This window comes from Podarcis gaigeae (assembly GCF_964106915.1).
Source record: "Podarcis gaigeae genome assembly, chromosome: 3".
Lineage (NCBI taxonomy): Eukaryota > Metazoa > Chordata > Lepidosauria > Squamata > Lacertidae > Podarcis > Podarcis gaigeae.
In genome coordinates this window covers 84,073,942-84,100,275 of record NC_139680.1, presented here as the reverse complement: position 1 = coordinate 84,100,275, position 26,334 = coordinate 84,073,942, and the positions used below count along the sequence as shown (strand labels likewise).

The 26,334-nt window shown below is 45.3% G+C and overlaps 1 protein-coding gene across 7 annotated transcripts in view; it reads right to left on the bottom strand.

Moving 5' to 3' along the window:
* Nucleotides 1-3,680: 3,680 nt before the first annotated feature.
* Nucleotides 3,681-26,334, bottom strand: part of SLC29A1 (solute carrier family 29 member 1 (Augustine blood group)) — a 79,215-nt gene continuing 56,561 nt past the window's right edge. For all 7 annotated transcript variants that reach the window (XM_083732602.1, XM_083732601.1, XM_083732603.1 and 4 more), the window contains 12 exons: nucleotides 22,580-22,671; nucleotides 19,695-19,776; nucleotides 18,826-19,019; nucleotides 18,326-18,465; nucleotides 17,584-17,718; nucleotides 17,033-17,130; nucleotides 16,155-16,251; nucleotides 14,604-14,695; nucleotides 14,353-14,461; nucleotides 12,921-13,006; nucleotides 7,602-7,801; nucleotides 3,681-5,113 (listed from right to left, as the gene is read on the bottom strand). In XM_083732602.1, coding sequence (XP_083588728.1) covers nucleotides 5,002-5,113; nucleotides 7,602-7,801; nucleotides 12,921-13,006; nucleotides 14,353-14,461; nucleotides 14,604-14,695; nucleotides 16,155-16,251; nucleotides 17,033-17,130; nucleotides 17,584-17,718; nucleotides 18,326-18,465; nucleotides 18,826-19,019; nucleotides 19,695-19,776; nucleotides 22,580-22,605 — 1,371 coding nt within the window. In that variant the 5' untranslated portion in view covers nucleotides 22,606-22,671 and the 3' untranslated portion in view covers nucleotides 3,681-5,001. The remainder of the gene's footprint in view (nucleotides 5,114-7,601; nucleotides 7,802-12,920; nucleotides 13,007-14,352; nucleotides 14,462-14,603; nucleotides 14,696-16,154; nucleotides 16,252-17,032; nucleotides 17,131-17,583; nucleotides 17,719-18,325; nucleotides 18,466-18,825; nucleotides 19,020-19,694; nucleotides 19,777-22,579; nucleotides 22,672-26,334) is intronic.

Below are 26,334 nucleotides of genomic sequence, written 5' to 3'. Positions count from 1 at the left end.
CGCTCCTCTCCTCAGACACTGGAGGAGGAACGTCCTTGCCCTGCTACAGCTTCGACTCACAGGCTGGAGCTGACATTGTGGGACCCACAAGATCTTTCCCTCTTAAGTGAAAGAGAAAGCTGTGGGAGGAAACGCAGAGGCTCTGGGGGCCGATTCAGTTCTCCCGCCTCCCCCAGATCTTTTAATAGCCAGATTACTCCACATTTCCTGTAATCAAAGGAGAGCCCTTGTGTTCGAAAGCCCAAGGCAGGGCAATGGGGCCCCGCACTCTTTTCGCCTCAAAGCCCTGACTCCGCTCCCCCCCCCGCCTTGTGTCTGTGGACAAAGCACTCTGTACATGCCCAGAGGCGCTCTCGTTTATTGCTGTGTGCGTTCCCGTTCTCAACTCAGGCACCTGAGCGCTTCCTATGGGCCGGTTTGCTTATAAACGCCCGCGGAGAGCAAGGACCAAATGGGCACTATATAGACAATCGCTGCTCCAGAACGGAATCACGGCTCGCGGGTGCAGATTTGCTTTGCGAGAACCCGCCCGGTCTACGCATGCGCAGTCGCGCTCCCTCGAGGTGCGAGGCGGAGCCGCGGCCGCCGGCTTTGATTGGCGTGCGACGGCGAGGCTGTGCGGGGACTATTTTTCTTGAGGTACTCTGCATGGGTGGCGTAGGGAGACGGTTGGCTGTGCTGCGACCTCCTTCCAGTAGTTTCTTCGCGAGGCTCCTCGCTCCCTCCCTCCCTGTTCGGCTTGTGGCTTTCTTTTACCTCGCGCCCGCTTTCCCGCCTTGCGGGAATGCTTCTGACGCAGCGGCGGGCTCATTGCGTGGCCACCAGGGGGAGCCGTAACTCAGGCCTCTGCCGCACAAGCCGTGCATTTAAACCACCCAGATCCTCAAGAATACTGGGAACTGTAGCTTAGCTCTACACAGAACTACAGTTCCCAGCACCCTTAAACTCCATTTGCTGGGATTCTTTTTTGGTTGTGGTGTGCTTTAAATGCGTCGTGTGCTCACCCATGAGATCCAGCAACCAGAGCGCCATGCAAATATCAATAAATAGTTCTGAAATCTAGGATTTTGTGTGTGTGTGTGAGGACCAGAATTGAACCCAGCTAGCATTCTCTCCCCCCCCCCATATTTTTTCTTGATTTCAACAGTGCCATTTGGTGTGGGGGAGGGACACATTTTGGCCATATACTAAAAATCATCCAGAATATTACCAATAAATCCTGATCTGCTTTCTGCCTAGCCTACCTCTGTATAGGCCAGATAGTACAGTGGTACCTCGGGTTAAGAACTTAATTCGTTCCGGAGGTCCATTCTTAACCTAAAGCACCACTTTAGCTAATGGGGCCTCCTGCTGCCGTGCCACTGGAGCACGATTTCTGTTCTCATCCTGAAGCAAAATTCTTAACCCGAGGTACTATTTCTGGGTTAGCGGAGTCTGTAACCTGAAGCGTATGTAACCCGAGGTACCACTGTAATTGTATATATTTTAGTTTGTGTAACTCAGCTGTGGTCAACCTTTTTATACCTACTGCCCACTAATGCATCTTTACTGATAGTAAAATTTCCTTACCGCCCACCAGCGCTTAATGGAAGGAGGATTCAGCTTGTGCTGTAAAACCCCCTACCGCCCACCTAGAATCCTGAAACGTCTACTAGTGGGCGGTAGGGACCAGGTTGACAACCCCTGGTGTAACTGGTGCTGCAAAAGTAAGAGGGGCTGCCTTGGCCAGGTGCCCAGCAAGCCATGAGAGGGTTCAAAAGTGGCCCCAAAGTTCACTGTGGGTGACCTCTCAGCCTAGCCTGCTTCACGGGCCTGTTTGTGAGGATGATAAAATGTGGTAACTTCATCCATGTGCTATCATGTGCCCACCACTCTGGAATCCCTGGAGGAAGAGGCGGGAGATATAAATGTGAGAAACAAAATAGATACAAGGGGAAACTGTCACTCTGCTGCTGCCCGCTAAGCTTTATATAGCTTAGTAGGAACAGTGGTGCCTTGCAAGATGAAATTAATCCGTTCCTCGAGTCTCTTTGTCTTTTCGTCTTGCGAAGCAGCTATCAGCGGCTTAGCGGCTATTAACGGCTTATAACGGCTTTAAGAAAAAGGAAACAAACTCACAAGAACTGGCAAGACGTTTCGTCTTGCGAAGCAAGCCCATAGGGAAATTCATCTAGCGAAGCGACGCAAAAACCGAAAAACCCTTTCGTCTTGCGCGTTTTTCGTTTTGCGAGGCATTCGTCTTGCAGGGCACCACTGAATTTGAATCAGCATCTCCTGCCCACTAACAATGGCCCCATCTGCACTTTATATTTAAAGTAGCATCGTACCACTTTAAATTCATGGCTTCCCCCCAAAGAATCCTGGGAAATGTAGTGCATTAAGGATGCTGAGAATACTTAGGAGGCGCCTAGTCCCATCAGAAAGCTACAACTCCCAGAGTTCCCTGGGAAGAGAGATTGAATGTTAAACTGCTCTGCTCCAAAAGGATCTCTTCAAACTGAGTGAATTGCTATTAATATGAAAAATGCAATTCTGTGTAAGAAAGTGGGGCAAAAAATCCTAACTTTACCTAGATGCTTATTATGGGATTGGAACAGACAATGACTGTCCAGAAAAAAGATCTTTGGTGCATAGTAGATAGCTCCATGAAAATGTTGAACTGGTGAATTTCATGCTAGGATCTCTAAGAAAGGGAACGACACCAAAACTGTCCATATCATAATGCCAATATACAAACATCTATAGTTCAGTCAAACTTTGAATACTGTGTACAGTTTTGGTCACTACATTTCAACAAGGGTATCGTAGAGCTGTCTTAAAATGGGACTCAAATGTTTGCTCAGATATAAAATTTCAGGGAAATACCGGTATATTTTGAGAATGAGTTTTTTTTAAAAAAAACCAACTTTTGCCTTGCAGTATAGAAATATGGCCAACAGGTGGTGTTCTAGTTCTACTATTGCCTTCAGAAGCCAAAGCCAATAACAAGCAATGTTTGGAAAGCTTCAGTCTTAGCGGGGCAAGGCAAGTAATTTGCGCCCGCCTAACCACTCGGGCAGAGAGCTGCGAGTGCGAGCGCGTCCCCCCAAGATGTTGCGCCCGGCCCCCCCTGCACCCCCCACGCTATGCCACTGGAAAGCTTTACCTCTTGTAGTTGACATTTGTCTACTTATACTTAACACTTCTCCCCCTCCCCCCTTGAATGTTGTACCACCTCCAGCCCCCTGCCCACCAGCTGAAGTTTCCAGATACAAAATCGCAGTAACTAGTGGAAAAATTGTGAAAGTATTATTTTCTGGAGTGGAGCTGAGCAGGCAAGACATTCTGCCTTGAACTTCTCTCCATCCATTGCTCTTTGCAAGATGCAAACTGCCTGCAGAGCATTTAACATAACTCAGTCCTTGTAGTTCGTTCAGTGCTAACACGCCATCAACCTTTTAACATGTCTGGTCATTTCTTCTAGTAGTGTTTGGCTGTGCTCTCATCCAAGTGCTGGATGCAATCTCATCCAAGTGCTCTTCCCCTAATTTCCCTCTTCATAATTAACAATTCTAACAATTAACAAATCTGCAGTCCTATACACACTTATACACAGAACTTCTCTGCAGGCATATATGGAATGTGCTGTTCATTGCAAACCTTTACCTCCCATACACTTTACTCCACACCTTTCACAAGACAAGGTTCCAGGCATGTTTTTTAATTATAAAAGAGCAGTCCTATTTTTAATGCATCTCCTAATTTAATAATACAAATCTCTTCCACACACTAGAGGACTACAAGCTTCTCCCCCTCACAAAAAAATAATAAAAAATAAAAAATATATATCACAAGCATTGCCTTTTTTTTAAACAGAGTACAAACAAAACAACTACAATCCTGAGCTTTATAAATCCAAGGAGGGCAGGAGACAAGCTGAGAACGGATTGCAAGTGCCTTGGGCCTTTGCTCTAAACAACCAGGGCAGGGGAGGGTATGGGATGCGGTCTGCCATCCACTATAGCATTTCCTGAATTCCATGCATTAAAATGCACTCCTTCAGTGCTGCCACCTGGTGACCATGTGAGTAGAAAGTTGACAAAGACATGGAGGCAGTTTTAAAACCGGGGCATGTTCTGTTTGTATACAAAATGGCAAATGCACACACATATTTACAAAGGCAAAGTAATAGGGAGTAATTCGAGACTCCAGGACTATGGCTGTCGAAAGCAATGCTCTCCATCATTGGCTTGCTCAGTCTTATTCTCTCTCTCTCTCTATATATATATTCACACACACACTTCCACCAGTTATGGGTCAGGAGTAGCCAAGGTCTTCCTCCTCGGACTTGGCACTCTTACCATGCTCTTTCCATAGACAGAAACCAGCTATGCCTTGGGGAGATGTGGCTTGGGAGTGCCAGAAGTCCACCTCAAGAGAAGGGTTGCCTTCCAGAGGCAGGACAGGACACCCGATTGACAGAACTCTGGGTATAACCTCTAATTATTGCCAAAACATTGGGATTTCCCCCATCAGATAGCAAAGCAGACGCCAGGGAGGCTTGGACACTTAGGAGCAAGTCTTTCCAACCAAAGCAGGGGTGGGAGACTGAGGTGGCAGTGAGGTGCAGGGGAAGAATCCCTTTAACGGAGCAGCGGAGACTGCAATCGTGTTCAAAAAAATAGAATACAGTCTTAAGCCAGTCCTCGCATAAGGAAACACGGTAAATTGTTCAGGGTTTGGAAGGCAGGACAGACAAACATCCCGATGTCAACGGGAGCGCAGAGGGTTGGCACAATCCTTGGAAGTGGAGGTCATTCACAGCTGGCAGTAGAAAAGATGGGAAGGCTGGGCGTATTGCACAGAAGAGGAGCCAGGCCGCTAGCGCAGCCCCACTGCAGGCCAAGAAGGGCTTGAGTCAGCTAAGGCAGTGAATTCCCGGGCAGCAGGCAAAACATCTTCCCTGGCGCTGTGGCCTCTCTGAGCTGATCCTCTGCCCGCAAAGCACTCAGAGTGTGTCTGTTAGATGGCTAGTCGGATTGGGAAGGAAAGGACAGCCCCCAAGGCCAGGCCCAACGAGAGGAAGAATGCCATGATGGTCCCAGCCGTCTCTGCTTCGTGGGACAGCACTTTCCTAGTGGGGGAAGGAAGGAGAAAACCTGGTCAGTTCAGGGCCGGCACCCTGTTACCCAAGCCACCAACTGCTGGCACACAGTCCTTTCAGTGAGTCAGCCCAACAAAGGGTTTCAGACAGCAGGCGTGCCAGCTCTGCCCAGAGATGCCAGGGGCATGTAGCTGGGCTTGCTTATATTCTTCCCTTCGCCTCTCCCATTTAAGAGTGTAAGCACCTTGGGGCAGAGGCCTGCCTTTAAGGTTTTGTTTGTTTCTGTCACTCTGTAGGCACCAGTGTGCCAAGTGCATGGGCAGCGCTGTGCAGAAAACCCAGGCAATAGCTTGCTAGTCCCAAACCAGAAATGCAGAGGTGGCCCAACATTATGCTCTCAAGGGAGCTCAAGGGAAGTACAAACCCTGCATGCAGCTCCCACCTTGGCATATCTGGTTGATGGACTGAAGCTGGGGCCTCAAGCACTAGAAAGGAGCTGGCAATTATTATTGTTGGTTGAGATTAACTAGAATCATAGAACTGTAAAGTTGGAAGGGACCCCGAGGGTCATCCAGTCCAACCCCCTGCAAGGCAGGAATCTCAACACAGGGTGCCCCATCCAATTTTAAACCGGACCGGACCCTGCTTAGCTTTGCAAATGTGCTAGCAGTTTTATTGCTGGTCCACTACCTCAGGGGTGAAGAATCTTAGGTCCAGGGGACAAATGTTCAGTCCTCTCTATCTGGCCCTAGGGCCTCTCACCAGGCCACACCCATCCCCAGCCCTGCCACATCACTGTTCCTCTCCCACACCCTCATCAACTTGTTTGTTTGCATGACTGTAATGTGTCCTTGAGCCTCTTAATGAGTCCTAAAGCCTTTTGCTTGCCTGGATGGGATTGTGTTTGATTGGCTACATATTTTGACTGTTAATGACATGGCAGCACCATCTAGTGGAAGTCGGGAGGTATTGATATTCATCATTTGTGGTGGAGGCTGAAAGCTTATTTCAGGGTGTGCTTATTTTAGGGTTGCCCAAAACAAAACAAAAGCATTTTGTACATATTTTGGCTATTATTGAGATCATTACATCATAATAAAATATCATACTATTATTATTGTTATTATTATTATGTAGGCTATCATTGAAACACCCAAACAAGGCCTCACAAGGCCCAATAATCAGCTGATGGTGCTTTGCAAGCTGTGCCTTGATTTCAAGGACAGGCAAAAATACAGGTCAGCTGGCAACAGTGACATCAGGTGTCTGACAGGTGGGGGGATCAGCACTTTGCATAGAGCTCTTCAGTGCATACAACTGCCCCTCCCTTCAGCTCAGTAGGGTGGGTGGGTGTGGCTTGGCTGCAATGGCCTCACAGACCAAACGAGAAGGCATGGAAGACCTAATTAGCCCTACACGACAGAAATTCCCCACCATCTAGTGTTTTGCAGAGTGTGGATAATTGGGATGCACACAGGTTGACCGAAACATGAAGCAACGTGAGGCAGATACAAATAGAATCCTTGTCTATCTACAATGCCCTAGATTTTGAACTGGTTTCAGATGGAGGCAATGCTGTGCTTCGCCACGTGGTTGGAGGCAGTCTCCTGCTGCGAAAAATTCCCTGAACCCAAGGAAATTGCTGTGGACCAATGTGGTAGACCGATGGTTTTCAACCAGTGTGCTGTGGCACCCTGCAGTGCCTTGAATGATGGCAACACAGGCCTCTGTCTCTCTTTTCCTCTCACATCTCTGCCTCCCAAAGGCTTGCACAGCTGTTTGTTGCAGCAGCCCTGGCTACAAGCTCCAGAGGTGGAAGGAGGAAGGAAGCAAGCAGGTGAGGAAGCCCAGCCAGCCAGTCCACCAACCCTTGCTGTTGGGAGTTTTCAGACTGGTAGGAGGACAAGCAGTCAGTGTGCTGGCCTTTCTTGGGCTTGCTGTGTGCAAGACGTGCTTGGGAGCTGAGTGCCTGATGCTGAAGGCAGGAGCCTTTCTGCCATGGAAGCCCAGCAGTGCCCGCTGCCTGCCAAGGTGAGTAAGGAGCTGGCCTCACATTCACCTCTGGCCAGTCTCCATCAGGTTGCTAAGGCTGGGGGCATCCTCTTCCCAGGCCCTTGAGGGGTGGTGCGAGGAGGCACCTCTCTTTGGGGCAGGGGGTGCAGCTCAGAGAGCAGAGGACTCCCAAGGAGAGAGGAAAGAAGGCTGAAGGAAGACTCCACAAGGGAGGGTGTTCGAAAAGGGGTGAGGGGCTGGCAGCTCTGCAGGCAAGGGGTGACACAACTGGGCTCCTGAGCCCCACTGGGGTGCTGCAGAAAGAATGTAGCTGGTCAAGGGAGCTGTGGACTTGAAAAGGTTGAAAACCTCTGTGGTAGTCATCAAATGCAATTTGGGCTGCAATGATAGCCCCTCAGGCAAACTCCATGCCAGTTCCCCTTAGAGCAGGAGAAGCAGAGTCTGGCAAGAGTTCAAGTTTGGCCTTTTTTGCTCAGGCCTGCCTTCCTCTCAGGTGATTACTCACTTGGGTCCAAAGCACATGCAGAGACTGGCCAGGTAGCCATTGGAGATGGAGAAGAAGAACATGAAGACGATGTACCAGGCATCATGGGCAAAGAGGACAGGCAGGTGTCTGCGTGGGCCCACATTACACAGCATGAAGAGGGGGATGAAGACCACACGGGCAACCACCATGATGGGCAGCAGGCGGCTGTCCTTCCCAGGCTGTAGGAAATGGGGGAGAAGAAAATTAATAGTTGTCAGGCTTCGGGGAATTCTATCCCTCCCCTGGTGGCAGCAAGAGGCAGAGAAAACAAGGAAGAGTTCTTACTGAGTTTATTCAATCATCACGGCGAGAGACAAAGGAATGCAGTCTGTATCCTGTTAATGGCGTTGCTCCAACTGATCTCCTCCCCTCTCCCTTCCTACCAAAAGCACTTCCCCTTATGGTGGCCACCAGGGGCTAATTGCTCTTGCACTCTCAATGAATGCCAAATTCTGGGAGAAGCAGGGTCAGAAATACTCTCCAGTGATAATGTGTCACCTGGCTGCTCTCTCTGTCTCCTCCTCTTCTCCCAACTCTTCTGTTCACCTGTCTCTGAGCTGTGACCTTCCTCAAACCACTGCTGTAATTCAATACTGCCTTCCTCTTCTATGGAAGCTTCGGGGGCGGGGGGGGGGGAGAGATCTCCACCATTCCTCATCAAGCTCATCCCCTTCAGTCCAGTCCCTGACAGCAGTAAGCTGCTGGTATTTCCTCCCAATGCAAGTAGCTTCAGAGGAGCAATTTTGGTCAGTTTTGCAACTGGGTTGTAAGGGCTAAACTCCCCTTTCTATTGAAATCCTGGTATTTATCAGATGCATCAGCAGATAGATAGGTATATTTCAGAGTATGCATGTTACATTTAACATCAAACACATTTTATGTCACTTCTCCTTTGGCTCCATGCTATAGAATCTCCCTGCTCATTCTCCCTGCTCACTGTAAGACTTATTGTTCTCTGGGTGGACTGAGAATATACAACAGTACAAACTGGAGCTCTGTGCTCTTAATTCTGCAATTGTTAAATGGGGAGGTGGGCTCCCAATATTATTCTGTATTTAAAACAGCACTTGTTTAGTCATGATTTAGTTGACCAAAGCAACTGACAAAACTATTTCTTATTTTGAACATCTTTATCCTAGTTTGTATCTGTGCTAGATTTGAAACTGTTTTTACATATAAAAGTGTTCTTGTTACAATTTATATATATATATATGAAATTGCGCGATTGTTTTTATTGCAAACATCAATAAGGAGCTATTTTGTGGGAAATGAATATAATAAATGGAGTTAAGAAAAACAGTAAGATCCTAAGGGAAAAGAGAACAAAGTCGTGTCTGAGCCAAAAGCAACCATCAGGAAAACAACAACCCATACATACAAAATGAGTCCCTGCCCCATGGAGCCTTTGGTCTATTCATTTCCATGAGGGTACAGATTTGCTCAGCAAATCTCATGTATGTTCAGTCTAGTCTACCAACATACCCTTGTGGGTTCTGTTTCGTGAACTGCTGTTATCTTTCCACTGAAATTACACACCAGAGAGAACAGTCTGTTCCTCGCACGCATCCTTAGGCTGTGTACTCGCAGTCTGTCGGCCAAATCACGGGGAGAAGTGACTTCCACAGAGGTCACAAAGGACATCTGGAAGTTGAGGGTTTTCCCACTTTCCCCTCTCATTGGGCACTTCCTCCCACCAAAGTGGGAAAACTTGTGCAGAGCTCCACAGACACACTCCTCTGTGCCCAAGCAAAGGGAGAGCAAAGGAAAATGATCGAAAGAGCCGCTGGGTTCTTCTGCCCTGGATTGCTTGGTTTGCTGGCAATGGCAAAGCAGTGCACAATAATTCCACAGATGCAATACGTGGCAAAGAAAGCAGCTGGAAAAGCCACTCACACAAACATTAACGCACTATGGAACAGCTCACCCTTCCCTCAGCTTTGGCAAGGGGACCTGGCAAAACCTCGATAAGTGCCTGCGTGTTGCAATGCTCACATTAGTCTCCAAAAGACTTTCTAGATCCTTAAACCATGCACAAAGGTCAGCTAGTTCCAAAGCCTCCCAAGAGAATGTCCTTAGTGTTGGCTGACAACAGCATATCCACAATCTAAACTTGAGATGTTTTGCAGCCTAGCTTTCTTGACTGAGCCTTTGGGGAAAGGAGATAGTTCAGCTGCAAAGCAGGAAAACTATGTGCTTAAAATCCTAGTACCAGGGCTGTGTAAAACCCCTACCCAAAGCCTGTCAGAGTAGGCCACACTGAGCTAGATGGTCTGATTCCGTATAAGGCGGCTTCCAATGACAACATGAGGCCTGTAATTTGCCTCCTAGCTATAAGCATGACTCCTGATTGAAACAGGTCAGGTGATCCTTTAATTCCCTTCTTCTTGTTATACAGATAAAGAGTTCAGGACAGTACTTTAAACTGGGTTCTCCATAGCTCAGAACTGCTAGAGGATCTTCAAATTGCCTTCTTTTGCCATAATTTCTCTCTCCCTTCCCCTGCATAATCCTCACATTAAATGGATACAGCTAGCTGTAAGGCTGCATAATCCTCAAGAAAGCATCACACACACAGAGCTACTGGCAGTCACCCAAAATGTTGTTGAACTGTTACACACATTGCCACACACACACACACACACACACACACACACACACACACACAGAGAGAGAGAGAGAGAGAGAGAGAGAGACAGAGTTCTTATGAACTATTTCCATTATTTTTCCATGTACAATATTAATAAGAGCCAGAAAATACTGCCTACGTTGACAAAATGGCTTAGTGTGCACAACTGCTAAGAGGTCTTTTGGTATTCGCTCTCCCCATCTGTAGGGTTTACCATAGTGGCTTGATTCAGTACAGCTTTCCTTATAACTTCAACAGAATGTCCCAACTTTTCCAAAAATGGGGGGGGGGGGAAATCACCCACAAAGGCAGAATTATATACCATAGCAGAGGTCAAATTCTTAGCCCTGATTTACTGGAGAACTTTCCACCAAATGGGTCATGACATTATAAAGACCAGATTTAGACTTCCTGGGGGTTTAACTAGTCCCGGTTTGCCAAATTAGCACTGGTCCCTTATCAAAACATGAGAAGCTGGATGGGCCTATATCCAGGCACTTCAATAACTGTGGGGCGAGCAGCCCTCCACCTACCTCGGTGTTGACCATGCTGTGGCGAACGAACACAACTATTATTTCGGCCAAAAGAGGAGGCAGCAGGAAAATGGATCTGCCAGAGGAAATGAGGGGCCTGGATGGATCATGAGGCTCAAACCACATACAAAGAGGCAGTCTGTGGCATCAGACTTCCCACACTGCTGTTTTGCAAGCATTATTTGTACATCCATCTCTTTGCATGGGCAAACAGGAGAGCAGCCAACAGACAGAGAGAAGCAAAAGGTGAAGTTGGGCTCGGACTTCCCACAGAGGTCTATTGACTCAGACCAGGATGGGGTCTCTTACTGGTGTGCACCAATATATTTATCTGAACTGCAGGGGCCTGGGCCAAAGTGGTGAGCTGTAGTGCAGGTGCTCATCTTGCAGATGGGCCCAGGAGGAAACCTGTTTCTCACAACCCTTGAGTAGAAGGTGGTTGATCTTTGGGTTCTCTGTACCCTCCATCCACAGATCTTGGTCTGGGCTGCCAGAGCCCTTTCTCTGTTGCCTGGCCCCCAGCACACCACCTCTGTGCTGTACCAGACAGCCTGCTCATTGAGAGACTGCAAGCGTGGGCTTGTTTACTAGAGTCTGCAATTGGTGAGGTGTTTTTCTCCAAGCCGCATACATGGGGGCGGGAGACACAGAGGTGTGCCTCTTTCATGTGCCAAGCAAAACCATGAGCTGTCTTTTGACTCTTCCCTCCCCACCTCCGCATTTCTTATTCTTTCCACGGTTGCTCATGTCTCTGGTTAGCCAAGCATCAACTTTGCCTCCCACTTTCCCTCCTGTTTTCGAAGTCTCCTCCTTTACACCCCTTTCCTCTTCCTTCACTATTCCCAGACACTTTATTCCTCTCCAGCGACTGTGGCCTTCTGTGGTACCTTAAAGATTACACAACACACACTGACTCACCCCTCTGTCACTGCCTGGCATCTCCTGCTCTACGGCAGTCAGGCAGCTCAGCTCAACATGCCTCTCCTTAACCTTAAAACATAAGAACTACAGGGCCAGAGCGAGACATAGCTGAACAATAAAGCTGGTTGTAATGGTGGAGAGCGGCAGAGGATCCAGTGAGACTGTGGGCAGTGACCCCTTGGCAGATGCCCAACCCATGTCAACCCTTGATGCCAGGCCAATATGTTGCCTGTTCCACAGAGGACCATGAGGTGAAACTGACTATGCTCAATCCAGTCAGAGGGGCATCTTAATATGAACCACAACTTCAAGAAGCAAGAGAAAGTGTGCTGTGAGGGCTATTTCTTCAACTCCATTTGTGGCACATTCTCTCTACAGATACTTATTTTCAGCTCTAACTATTCTCTACTATATACAAAACTGTGAATCCATCTGCCCTCATTCGGAGGCAAAAAACCCCGGAAGAAATAATACCTGCATATCTCAGATGGAAAGACAGGAAATTTCTAAAAAGCCAACAGAGCCTGACCCAAAAAATGAAATATAAAGGTAGGGGGGAAATGGCTGTTTTTGAGTCTCTGTATCCGGCTTGGGTCCAGTATATGGACATCCTTTTCCAGCCCCCTGCTTCAGGGGTCTGTAGAATTCAGGCCCTCTCAGATCTAATTTGCGTTTTCACTAGAACCCCACAGACTCAAGAGCCAAGTGCAAAAGACGCAGTTAAGATTAGAGAACGGGATGCCTCAAAAAACACTTTAGGAATTTAGTTTTTCAGTACTGGAACTGAACTGAGCACACAGTCCTTTCACCTAAAAGCCCATTCCTGGTTCACTCATTTCGGCAGCTTAAATATACTTGCAAAAGGTAGTTTTGTTGTTTGCCATTGTTCAACAATTGCAAGCCAGAAATCTTTGCCCATCCAATCTCCCCCAAAATCATGACTTCACATGAACATGCCTTTTCTTGATAAAAACATAAGAAGAGCCAGCTGGATCAGGCCAATGGCCCACCTAGTCCAGTATCCTGTTCTCTCAGTGGCCAACCAGATCCCTGTGGGAAACTCGCAAGCAGGATTCAAGCACAAGAGCTCCTGTGGTTTCTAGCAACTGGTATTCAGAAACATTACTGGCTGTTGTGCTAACTTGTTTAATGACCTTTAGGAAGGGTGGGCTCTGTCCGGTTAAGCCAATACCAGTGGCCTTTCTAGTGGATACTCACCCACATGCAGACAGCTGTAAGGCTCCGACCTGCCCAGTCGAAGACATTAAACGTCAGGAAACAACAGACTGCGATAAAGTAATCAGCTGAGGAGAGAGAGAAGTGGAGAGGAGGAATCAGTTCCAGGACCTCAGTCCCCTGCTATAGTCAAACAGAGCGACAGCAAGCCCCAGGGGGTAGGCCCAGGCAAATGGTATACAGAATGCTTGAGGTGCATGTAAGCCATACACTTCCGCCTTCTTTGAACATGGAACATGCTGCTTATGAAAGGAGCCCTGCAGCCATGGGTCAGTCTGTTCCTGTACCCAGTCACTATGGGAGCACTAGTGAGTGGTGTCAAACTGGTGAAGAAAACTCAGCCCTTTGAGATACATGCAAAAAAAACCCACAACCCCTCCCAAAATAGTAGGTTAAGGGCTGGGGGAAGAGCATCCCGCATCCAGGACTTGGTGGTTGTAGAAATTTCCTTCATTCTTTCCCTTTTGATACTGTTCTGTCTTATCAAAGCAGCAAAAGGTTTGCTCCATCTTCAAAGAGAGTTGAATTCAGGCAGCTGAGGAGGTGGGCATAGCTTCCTCCTACCCCGATAAGACACCTTCTGAAATCTTCTCTGTTCTCCACTGTGAAATCATACTCCCTTCTTTGGCATACTTTTCATGCACAGTGCTCATGAGAACCTATTTATATAATATGCATGGATTGTCACAGCCCTCTGCTATTCCTTTCCCAACAAATAATGTCGTCGGTAATTGTAAAGTCTGTTGTAGCAGGCATGCATGGTGTAAATGCAGAGAGGTATAGTAAGAAGAAATAAGAAAATGTGCATGTTTTGTCCAAGCAGGATGTAGAAACTTAGAACAGGAAGGATGCATTTAATTTTCAGACCCGTTACCATCCTAGTCATTGTTGGTGATCAAATATTCATCTTCCAACAGATAATCCTCCCTTCAAAGTCTTTCAGCTCTTCAGGCTAAACCTGCCCAGTCCACACTTAATGCCTTCCTGCTCTTACCCACAGTTGATGGCGGCCTTCTCAAAATTAATGCACTTCACAAGTTTTGGACTACAACTTCCATCAGCCCTAGCCATGCTGGATGGGTATGATGGGAGTTGTAGTCCAAAACATCTGGAGAGAACAAGGTTGGGGAAGGCTGCTTTATGGGGTTACAGCTGATGATGGCATGATGGTGGTGTAACTTTATTCAAGCTGGATAAAAGGCTGCCCAGGAGTCCCCATGTAAGGAGCTCTGAGCTCCCCAAATGAAGGGTGGGCTATTCATGTATGTATGTATGTATGTATGTATGTATGTATTTATTTATTTATTTATTTATTTATTTATTTATTTATTTATTTGTCTGCCCAAATCTCCCAGGGTTTGGCCATCAATAGTCCTGACCCCAGCCACTTACAATGGAGTGCACTTTCACTTACCCCAAAGTGTCTTTCCTGCAATGGTTGGTTTTACATCAGCAGTGACAGCTGGGAATACCCCAATAGTGACAGTAAAGACAAAGCAGACACAAGCGGCCATGACCCAGATCTGGTGAAGAAAATGGAATAGGTACACATGAAGACAAATTCAGGGCAAGAAAACCCTAGAAACGTGGGTGTGGGACAGGCCCATTTCAAGGCCCAACCTCGGAAGAGCCAACTATTCCAAGGCCCATTCTAAGTTCCAATACCTTTTTGAAAATGCTCAGTACTGAAGGGTTGTGGTCTGGTGCACGGGAGGCCCCATTTGCAGCATGTGGAGGTTCCACACCATTGAGGTCATCTGCAGAAAAAGACAATGTTTAGAATGATTTCTTACACTTTTTAAAATTATCATAATTTCTGATAAAGTACACTATGCCTGAGTATTTGCTGGACGCACCTGCAAACTTCCTTTAAACTTGTTTTTATTATGAGTTTTCATAGGAGGTTGTTAATAACTGGCCCACAAAAGAAAAAACAATAATAAAGAAAATCCTAACAGAGCACTAACAGATCTGGGGTAGGGACCCTGTGGCTCTCTAGACGACATTGTACTAAACTCTCATCATCCCAACCATTGACCATGTTTCCCAGGAATCAAGGGAGCTGGAGTCCAGCAACATCTGGAGGGCCACAAATTTCCTCACTCCCCGTGCTAGGGATATTCAAATGTTTACATTATCTGCCAATGTTCAAGTGAGAAATGCTGGATTGGTTGGTAGAAGAGGGGAGATTATAACAGTGCACATCAATGAAGACCATCGTTCCAAAACAGGGAATAGGATGCAAGTTGAGCATAAGGGTTTCATGGCTTTTGTAATTTATTTATTTATGCAGATAAATCATACGGAGAATAACCATGCGGAGAATAAAAAAGTAAAAATGTGTCATAAATCCAAAACACTCCCCTACAATTCCTTCTGTAGTAAGAAAGTCTTTGCCATGTGCCTGAAGTTCAGCAAGGAGAGTCTAATCTCTCTCTCTCTCTCTCTCTCTCTCTCTCTCTCTCTCTCTCTCTCTGTGTGTGTGTGTGTGTGTGTGTGTAGTTCCATAGATAGAAGCAATGCATCCAGTGTTGTGGGTCCTAATAGTTATGAGGGGTGCATTTGAGCTGTGGGGAACCACCAACAGAGGCTCCACTCAATTTTTCAGTGTTTGAGCCAGGATATAAGAGATCAGATGGCCCCTTATGATATCCTGGAGCTGAGTTGTTATGGTAAATTAATACAAGAACCTTGAACCTGGTCCTGCAACATATGGGCAGCCACTGCAAGGAGTTATGGGCTGGCAGTAGCCTCTCCCTCTCAGCGATGCAGCCACAGCATTTTGCGCCAGGCGAGGATAGCCCCACACCGAACGCACTGCAATAATTGCGTCTTGTGGTTACAGTGCATTAATCATTGCAGCCAGGCTATTCCTGCACCATGGTGGCCATATAGTTGGCAAAAGGTACTCCTAATCCTACCTTGGGGAATTGCCCAAATAAAGCGGCCCACTGGTGTGTTAGAGGAGTTATCATTTGCTGCATATTCTGTAACAGGGATGAGGAATATGTGGCTTTCCAGATGTTGGATAAAATCTGCCATTATCCCTGACCATTGGCCATTCTGTTGCACCCCAACAACAATTTGAGGGCCACAGATTCCTCAGCCCTGTACTAAAGCATGTTTTGACTGTTACTAAGTGCTGGTGGGGACCCCCCAACCCCATAACTGAATTGGAAGCACACTTCCCAGTCCATCATCTCTTCCTTCTTTTACCTTTCTTGATGAGGTCCATCTTGGTTTCCACCTCAGAGTAGGCCTCATGGGTCCGATATTCTGTCTTATCCTTCATGGAGTAGTAGCGGAAGAAGTCCTGTTGAGAAAACCAGGGCGTAGCATAGAACATGTGTTGGCGTGGAAGGTAAAAACATAGTGGTGGCAAAGGGAAAGATGATGATATGATGATGATGATAATAATAATAATAATAATAATAATAATAATAATAATAATAATAATAATAATAATATAGTGGTACCTCAGGTTAAGTACTTAATTTGTTCCGGAGGTCTGCCTTAACCTGAAACTCTTCTTAACCTGAAGCACCACTTTACCTAATGGGGCCTCCTGCTGGCGTCACGCCGCCAGAGCACGATTTCTGTTCTTATCCTGAAGCAAAGTTCTTAACCTGAAGCACTATTTCTAAGTTAGCAGAGTCTGTAACCTGAAGCGTATGTAACCTGAAGCATATGTAACCCGAGGTACCACTGTATATATTATTTATACCCCCCCCCCCAATCTGGCTGGGTTTCCCCAGCCACTCTGGGTGGCTTCCAACAGAATATTAAAATACAATAACCTATTAAACATTAAAAGCTTCCCTAAACAGGGCTGCCTTCAGATGTCTTCTAAAAGTCTGGTAGTTGTTTTTCTCTTTGACATCTGGTGGGAGGGTGTTCTTGGGTGATCTTGGGAACTCTTCTGAAGCAAAAAACTGAGACTCCTTGTGGCTCCACAGACCTATTGTATAACTGAGAATGGGACACAGATCCTGCTCCCACCACCCTGCAAAATGGTGCCCGTTGGCCAGGAATACAAGGAGCTGCCCGCTTGCCCACTATTTCAGGGCCACCTTAAGAGAAAAGAGAATCCTTACCAGACGAGGCAACATAATATAGGCACCAATGGCCATTAGGATCACGACACAGGCGGTGATGAAGTAACCAAAGGCACTGTCTTCCAGTTTAGAGCCACCTGAAAGATTTGGAAAGAAACAGTGACTGAGGAAACTTTCCCTCCCACCTGAGGGTAAAGCAGAGGCAGCCACCTGAAAATTATGTTTCTAGGAACCTTGGGGTTCCTGCTTCAAACCAGGGCGTCATCTAATGCAACCCTTTGCATGGAGGTCCAGTCACAAACCAACACACACAATGCAGGTCACCAGTGATAATGACCACAGAGCCAAGGGTTTTGAAGGTACCAAAACTTCAAGGTTTGTCCTTCACAGGCATTTGCGAAGGATAAGCCTTGCAGTTTGTGACTGAGAAGGGATATGAAGATTATGGACCACAGAAGCTAGACCCCAGTGGAGAGAAGGCCTTTTCAAGAACGTACACTAAGGGCTTCTTCTGATCTGAGATTTCATACTCCCAAGTAGTCCAGGCTGTTATGCTGAAAGGAGATGGGTGGTTGTGTAGCAATACTCACTGGCGAGAGCGCAGATCATGGCCAGAGCTGCAAATGTCCCTGCAAGGCCCTGCCCGCTCATAATAGGCGCTGTGTAACTGGCAGGCAGGAGTCCTGCCAGCCCAAAGAGGCTGCCCTGGAGAATGGCACCAAAGGCTGTAGGGAGAAAAGGCAGAGAGGTGAGTGGCAGAGAGGTCTGGTGCAGAGCAGATCTTGTGACACCACCCAGTGCTGAGGAGCAGGAGGCAGCCTCAAGGGTAAACATGCCACACTCAGCCTTGCTGGGGTAGGACTACTCCTTCTACAGCCTCCATTGCCAATTGCCAGGAGTGATGGAAGCCATAAGTCCAACAACACCTAGACGGCCTTAAGTTTCCATATGCAGGCTTTACAGAGATAGAAGCTACATTCTCACTTCAACACCAAGTACCTCTGTCTGTCTATCTATCTACCTATCTATCTATCGGTCTATTTTATAAAATTTTGTAAATAAATAAATAAATAAATAAATAAATAAATAAATAAATAATCATTTACCCAAGTCCCTACAATATCTTCTGCTATGAGAGTCATGGCTGTGAATTCTGACATTCCCATTCCTCCAAAGGCAATCAGGATTTGCCTTCCTGCATTCAGACAAGCTCTCTCTCTCTCTCTCTCTCTCTCTCTCTCTCTCCCCCCGTTGGTGAAGGGTTGCATGTGAGATATGTCTATATTCCATTCTGTCAATATCAAGGCCAGTCTACAAGTGACCCACACTTACAATTGATGAAGACTATCTTGACCATGGTGATAGTGAAGAACGACAAAGGAGCCATGGAGATCTTGACTACAATGGCTGTTATCAGGAAGACCAACAGGATAGCCACCAGGCTGCATAGGATCCGAAATTGCTGAGGGATCCTAACAAGTTGACATTGACAGAGGGAGCAAGAGAAAATTGACTGGTTGTTTGATATGCATTCAAATGAATCCCCAAAGTGCTTACAAACAATAAATAACCATGACATTAATAGAGCATCACAGTTACAGCATACGCCATATTACATGATTAACAAAGCATTGTCGAAAACTAAAAAGCCCAACAAAGATGCAAAAAGGACATGATCCACCATGATTATAACTCTATCAAAAAGAGTCTCCTTTCCATTGGAAATGTCAAGGCTGTCTTGCCCTTGATGCAACTTTTGGGCCAAAAGGAGAAGAGGGACGAAGCAGGAAGCATGGGACTTCCTTTGAGGAAGAAAACTACAAAGATCTCACCTTTGGTGGATGAAGGAGTTGAGGCAGGTAAAGATGAGTAGAGGCAACATGGCGCAGAGTGTCATCACATTGTTGAATATGGACTGCAAGTGTGTGGCAGGACGTTTCTCAGTCTCTGTGTCATTCATGTTCATATGGAGATCAATGGAGGACACATTGTTGTAAGTATCCTCATTCAGGCGGCTAGTAAAGTACTGCAGAGAGCGGACAGAGGAGAGCGTGAAGAAAAGAAGCTTCCCTGCTAAGTAATTGCTAAGTTCTTCACTGAGCAGGACTTTCTGTCACCTGTTAAAAGAATCAACTCTAAATCATGCTAAGCCATGTTTATGACAGCAAAACAAAGAGCTGTTTTGTGTGCTTTTTGGGGGGGAGGATGGATCCTCATAAATGCCTTGAGGAGATTCATCTTGGAAAGATAAAACACCTTTCCAATGGGAAGGTTCGGGCTGGCTCGCCTTGGGTGCTACCCCTGGGATAGAAGGGGTTTGGGCAGAAGAGTTGCCCTTATCGCTGCTCATATTCATCAAGCAATCCTCATCAAAAGACCCCTCCTATGTATGGGTGCAAGCCTCAGGAAGTGGCTGTAATGAAGTCCCACTGAAGTAAACATGACTATAGTGTCTTGGACATGGACTAACACAGAGCCACCATGCCTCTTAATCTGGTCTTGTGGAGCAATGTGCTGTGGTGGATGCATCCAAGAAACAACCTGATTCCTCAAGGTGCATTTCAGTCCCTCTAGCATCACACTCGGGTACCCTGACACACAGCTTGGGAATCCCTGATCTAGGCCAGCCCTTGTGAAGGCGTCTAGTACCAAACACATCAACTATATATACACAAGTGGCTCCCACCTCCCTTGAACTTACCCCCGTAGCAGTCATGAAAAAATTCCACGGCAAAAGCGTCCCAAGGCCAAGAATGAAAAAGATCAGCCAGACAGCCTTATACCTGCAAGAAACAAGAACAACCAACGGGGACTAAATGGGAGCTCCTGGACAAGGGACAGCCTTAGCCATTTAAGACATTTCTATATTGCCATTCAAAACGTTGCATACCGCTCGAGGATTAAATAAACGTTAGAAACAGTGCAAGTGCAAAAGGTGCTAAACATGCCAGAGAGCCAGTGCGGTGCAACAACTAAGATATTGTTGGACCAGGATTCAAATTGTGACTTAGCCATGAAGCCCACCATTTCTCAATCTAACCCACCTCACAGGGATGTTGCAAGGATAAAAGGGGGAGGCTGAGAACCCTTGGAGTAAAGAAAATAAAATTAATTTTCTACTAAATAAATAAAACGCTATCCTTGGGGCAGAAAATAAACAAACAAACAAACAAATAATCATAGAACTGTAGAACTGAAAGGCACCATGAGGGTCATTTCAGTCCAAATCCCTTTTGCCCAACGTAGGGCTCGAACCCAAGACCTTGAGATTAAGTACTGATTGAGCTAGAGAGTAAGCTATACTGTTGCAGCAACCAGCAGGGCAGTCACATCTTGCCCCTTCCTCGCCTGGAGAATCCCACTATCCCGTGCTGGAACGCTAGTAACCAATAGGCTGACCAATAGGCTGATCTGGGTTGACGCCAACACAAAACAGTTGCACTCTGCAGTTGAGTGCCTGCTGCAGTTTACATCACATCAGGAGGTCCATTCCACACAATCTAGGGTTTTAAGGGTTGCAGCACCTACCCCCTGGAATCCCCTCTATTTGCATGTTAAAAAGGTGCCATCCCTGTTGATTTTGAGAGCCTACTGAAAGACCTTCATCTTTCAACAAGATGTTTATATGTTGGGATCGAGGCTGCAGTGGTGGGAAATTGAGCAACCGTTTTTATAAACATGCCCTTCAGGCTATATATAGCCCCAGAGCCAGTAAGGGGCAACTTGCAGATTCTTATTAGAATCTCTTGAGTACAATATAAATCAGCCTTTCCCAGCCTCCAGATGCTTGGGACTACAACTCCCATCAGCCCTGGACACCATGGCCAATGGTCAGGGATCATGGGAGTCGAATCCAAAACATCCAGAGGGCACAAGGCCAGGGAAGGTTCTATATAAATCCTTTCAAGATCCTTTGCTCTGCTAGTTCTCGCCAGACTCTGTGAGGTAACTTCAGTACTATTCTCATTTCATTTCCTCCACGTCCTTCAAACTTAATATGTGAGCTTGTTGGGGACATGGATCCATCTCGTATACAAATAATTCTCATCTCGAGACTTGGGATGGACCATCTGTAGCTATAAACAAACAAATGAGTGTGCGATGTAGCTATGGTTAAGAGTCCTGTTGATTTCGGCAAGATAAATTTAAGCATGTGTTTGCCTGGGCTAATGAATCAGTAAGTGTGCTCGGCCAATTTTTTTTTTTTTTTAAATTGAGTAAATATGTGATCTTCCAAAGAACTCAGGCACCAAGCATGGAAACACTGAGGGGGGGGGGGAACCTTCTTTGCTATCTTTTATGACAGTCACAGAAGCATTAAGTGGGAGAATACTTGCCCAGTCTCTTAGGATCATTCATACAACAATACTCACATGTTCAACATAGGATAAAGTACCAGATTTGTGGCAAAGGAGGTTTTGGGTGGTGGCTAAAATGAGGCAAGGTACGTATAGCAAGGGGAATGGTGTAAAAATGTGATTTATTTTATGCATGGTCTCCTGGCAAGCAGCATTGCCATGGCTTCCATTTAGGAAGAAAGAGCACAGAGGCTTTGTTCAAGTTCTGGAATTTCTTTCTGTGGCTCATCCTAAGCTTGTGCCAGGAGCCCTCAGCGCTAAGCATGTTGCCTGCTTCTTATGTCAGAAAGTGAGAAGTTCGTGGTGAACAAAGCTAGGAATAAAGAGATTCAGAAGCAGGCAAAGAGACAGAGCTCATTTTTTAAAGGGACTGCCACAGCTTTTCCACTGCCAGTTGATTCTGTTTGTTGTTGCTCCTGCCTCGGAACAAGGAAGTCTCTTAAGAGACATCAGTGCAGTCATCGGAACATAAATCCAATCATCCAAAACACTCACACTACGTTTCCCATGCAGTAAGTCAGACAAAAGGTCCTGGGTTCAATTCAGGTCCAAGTAGGACTGACAAAGATTATTGCCTGAAACTCTGGAGAACTGCTGCCAGTCAGTGTCTAAAGTACTGAGCTAGATGGCTCCTTGGCTTGAATCTATATAAAGGCAGCTTCCTATTTCCATGTGTGTGTGTGTGTGTGGGGAAATGTGTCATGTGACATCAAAATCAAGGCATAGGAAAAGAAGGGGCTGTTTCGTACAGCGCTAGCAAAGCTGGCTCCAGGCTTTAGTGGGGTGTCTTTGTTAAAGTGCCCTAAGTGCTTGGTCTACCATGGTCACTAGGTAAGTCTGCTAGGTAAGTAGCAGACTTACCTAGTGACCATAGTAGGCAGCACCTATGCACTGATGAGCAGGCAGCTCAGTCTAGAAGTTTGCACCTTTAAAATTACCCACAATGCCCCTGAGATAGCATCAATCCAGGGTATTGTAGGACATTAAAATCACAGGGACTCCCAGACTAAGTTGCATGGGCACAAATTGGACCACCAAAAACGTTATTTTTAAAGGTTGTCTAAAGTAGCTGTCAGCAGTGATCCCTGATAAGGTAGTCGTACTCCAGCAGCTGTGTGTTGTGTGTTAGTGGTGGGCCTGGTGCTAAATAAACACATGTGTGTGTGTGTTTGCATTTGCCCATATACACAGGCAGTTCCCTTTCTGTTCCATTGCGCCCCAACCATACCTGTCCTGAGGACTGTTGCCTGTCATTTTGGCACTTTGCAGGTGTTTCTTGTGCGTAGCAAATTCTCACTGCTTCACTTCACAGCTGGCCCCCTGGAGAGTCGAAAGAAAAGAAAAAGGTTAGTTACTGATTAATTTTGCTGCATTAGATTACTATGAATATATTATACATCTTGCACCATATATTGACAAGACCGCAGAGCTTCATTGAAAATATTTATGCTCAATATTATTTATGCTCAAATAAAAGTAATAGATTTTTTTTTAAAGGAAAGAAAAAACAGTTAATGAGAAGCCAGAACAATGGAGTCCAATGAAATTGTTCATACAATCCAAAGAAAGTGAAAGGATCTAGAAACACTGGTGGTTCTAGACACCAGCACTGAAGCAGCTGAACAGAACAAGGATGCATGTGGATTTCTAGAATAGAATGTGCTGGCTTACAGACAAGCTTGTCTCTGATTATTTTTTTTTTTTTATGTTTCTAGTCCTCAGGAACACAAATAGAAAATTTAATAGACAGTGCCCTTGTTGACCTCTCTAGAAAATACATGCAAAAACACATTTAGCAGTGGCATTTTAAAAAGGAAATCGTGCCTTTGAATACTGGGGAAATGCTCTCAGCAGGGATTTGTTGTGGATCCATCCCTTTAACTCTCACACACACAGGTCCATCTCATGACAAGACCTGGATGTAATCCTTGTGCCCTTTCATAAATTGCACACAACAGGTTACTACTGGGCTGTTACTGATTTGCCATAATTATATATTCCCCACTTCACTCCTAGCTCTCCCACCTTCCACACACAATGTTCTATTTACCAAAGGCTGAGAACTGAATCAGTAATGGAAACATGGAGATGAATACTGTCCAGAAATCTACACACAAATACAGTGATGGAAATATGAGTAAGAAGAAACAACAGTGGAAAAGGCCAGAGGTAGAGCAGCCAACATAAAAGATCTTACGTGCTCAAGCGATCAAAAGACAACAAGTAGAAGTTGGGGGACAAAGTGAAGAGAAACCAACATCTGATGTGATAAAGGACTAGGAGAGCAAACAAGACCATGTTGCTACACAGGCACAATCATAGCAATATGCAATATTTCTTGGATAGAGAGCAGATACAGTGGTTCCAATCTGATCCACATGTAAGTCTGAACTTGTGAGCCCTTTGCCCTCTCCCATTATTGCCCATATCTGCATGGCATCCACAGCCTGGGCACATCACAGCCTCCTTCCAAAGCCTTTCATACACAAGCATAATAGGATGCAAAGGAAGAGCATCACTCGGGGATAATTTAAAGTGTTTGCTCCCTGCTCCTAAGAAAATACAGCAATTTCCCATCAAACTTGAGTTCCCCCTGGAAAAAAAATTATGCATTTTTTTTGGGCGGTTGGGGGGGGGGACACTTATAATCTGCCTTATACCATGACACAGAGAAAGTGATATTCAGATTAGACGCTACAAAATGAAATAACTTTTAATGGGAAGGTGCTACCCAAACATCATCTCTTTGAATAGGGATTTTGCTCCTGTGTGAATGAGACATTTATTTATTTTAAAGCACTTCCGTATCATTTAATACTTCAAGAAACTTTAACTGGGTACAGTCTGAACAACATATCGTGAAATCGTTAAAACAAAAAGTCTTCCGCGTGGTTTGCCAACTTGTTCTTTTTACGCAGATTGAAGAGACAACATTTCTCGCTTTCCCACTAAAGCTTAGCATCTTTCATACATGAAATGAAGAGGTCAAAACCACAGCTCCTGTGGTGACTTAAGTACTGGCTACAGCAAATATGCAAATTCCAGTTGCATAAGAATGGAACTTAGCTGGTTATATTTAAAAGCTTTTTGACATCTATTTATGCCAGGTCCTGAAATTTCCCCCCAAAACTCTCTTACTTGTCTGCACTGCACATACACTGAATCTCTGTGATTCTGCTAAAGCATGCACAATAAATAAATACCTTTTACAGCATAATTAGTGTACAAATTGATTTACAGTCTTTATCCATCTCATTCTTATCACATTTATATGGCCCCATTTGACAAAGGGCACATAATCACTTCTCCCTTCCTTCTGCTGCAATACTTTCCTAGCCTTTCTTGGACTCAGAGGAGACAGACCAGAGTTTCCCCTTGGTCTTTTCTCCCCAAGGCTTGCAATAATGACCTGTTATACCACTAGGTATTTCAAGACTATTGTTTTATTGCACCATGAACATAGAGCTGTTACTCACATTGTTTGGGTAATCCAGATTTCCTCCCCACTGTAGCACTTATGTTGATGGGAAAATGCAATTTATCTGCAAAAAGCAGCTGCAGTTTGGAATACAGTAAGTTCAGTTGTGCACGTGCCACAGGTACTTATTGGCTAGTGCCCATGACACCACTGGTTACAAAGACGTACTTCTCCCCCCCCCCCCAAGATCTTTATTGAAACTTAACATATATACATAATAACCAAAATTCCCAATGATTCCCTCACATAAAATATAATATCTAAATTACAACAGCTGCATAATTATACACTTAATTATAAAACCCACCACCCATCCTCTACTTCCCTCCACAGCAATTCAACTTCTTTATATTTCTTTCTACCTTTCCCCCCTTGCATTCTATAATAAATTATTTTTGTTAAATTCAGATTTTTCCTTCTTTCTTTATTGGTTTTTGTTATTTCTTACATTTTTTATTCTAAGCCTCTTAGCATGTCATTTTTAGAACATTATTTTGACATATAATCTTCAAAATACTTCCACTCCATTCTTAACTTTTGATTTGATTGATATCTTATAATTGAAGTTAATTTTACAAATCCACTCTTCTTTTGTTGGTGTGTCCTGAGATTTCCATTTAGTGGCAATCACTACCCTGGCAGCTGTTGTTGCATATAAAAAGACTGGTTTTTTCATGTATGGTATGTCTTTGCCCACCAACCCTTATAGATAAGCTTTGGGATTTTTTATCAAGATTTTTTTTTTTTAGCATTTTCTTAAGTTCCTCATGTATCATTCCCCAAAACTTCTTTATTTCCTTGCAACCCCACCACATATGAATTATCGTTCCAGGTTCTTTGTTACACTCTCTTTCTCTCTTACATTCTCTTTCTCTCCACAAAGCCCACAATATTTTTTTATATCTATCTGTAATGTTTTAACTACAGTATTACACCCCAAAAGAGCAAGTAACAATCAATAAGGAACCATAAGGATAAAGGATGGTACAAATCACACAAATCCAAAACAGAACCATTCCCACAGGTGACACACACCCCACTGCAGTGCAGAGATATACCATAGTAGGATATCACCCCACTGATGCCAAATTTGGGGCTGAAGCTGGACCTCAATTTCAAGCGGAAGAAATGCCCTGGTCTCAGAATTGCAAAATGTTTTGAAGGCCCATAATCCTAAAGGGCATCATGCAAAAACACCAGGAAGCTGCAGGATTTTTTCTTCATGCTTTTAGCCAGGTGCAAGCAACACACATACCATGAATCACACCCAAGCCCTCAGGCACTTCTGTAAAAGGCAGGGATTGCCACTATGATCCAGAGCATCACAACTTTCATTTCAAAATACATTTCTAACCATGGTGATTTCAAAGAGAGGTTTGAACCAGCATTGCATTTCAGGGAAAAGTAAAAGGGTACACAGAGATTTTTCTCTTCTCTTTTCTGCTAAATGCTCACAATGATTTTTTTTTTTTTTTTAAAGACTCAAGTATTTTACATCTGAGTGT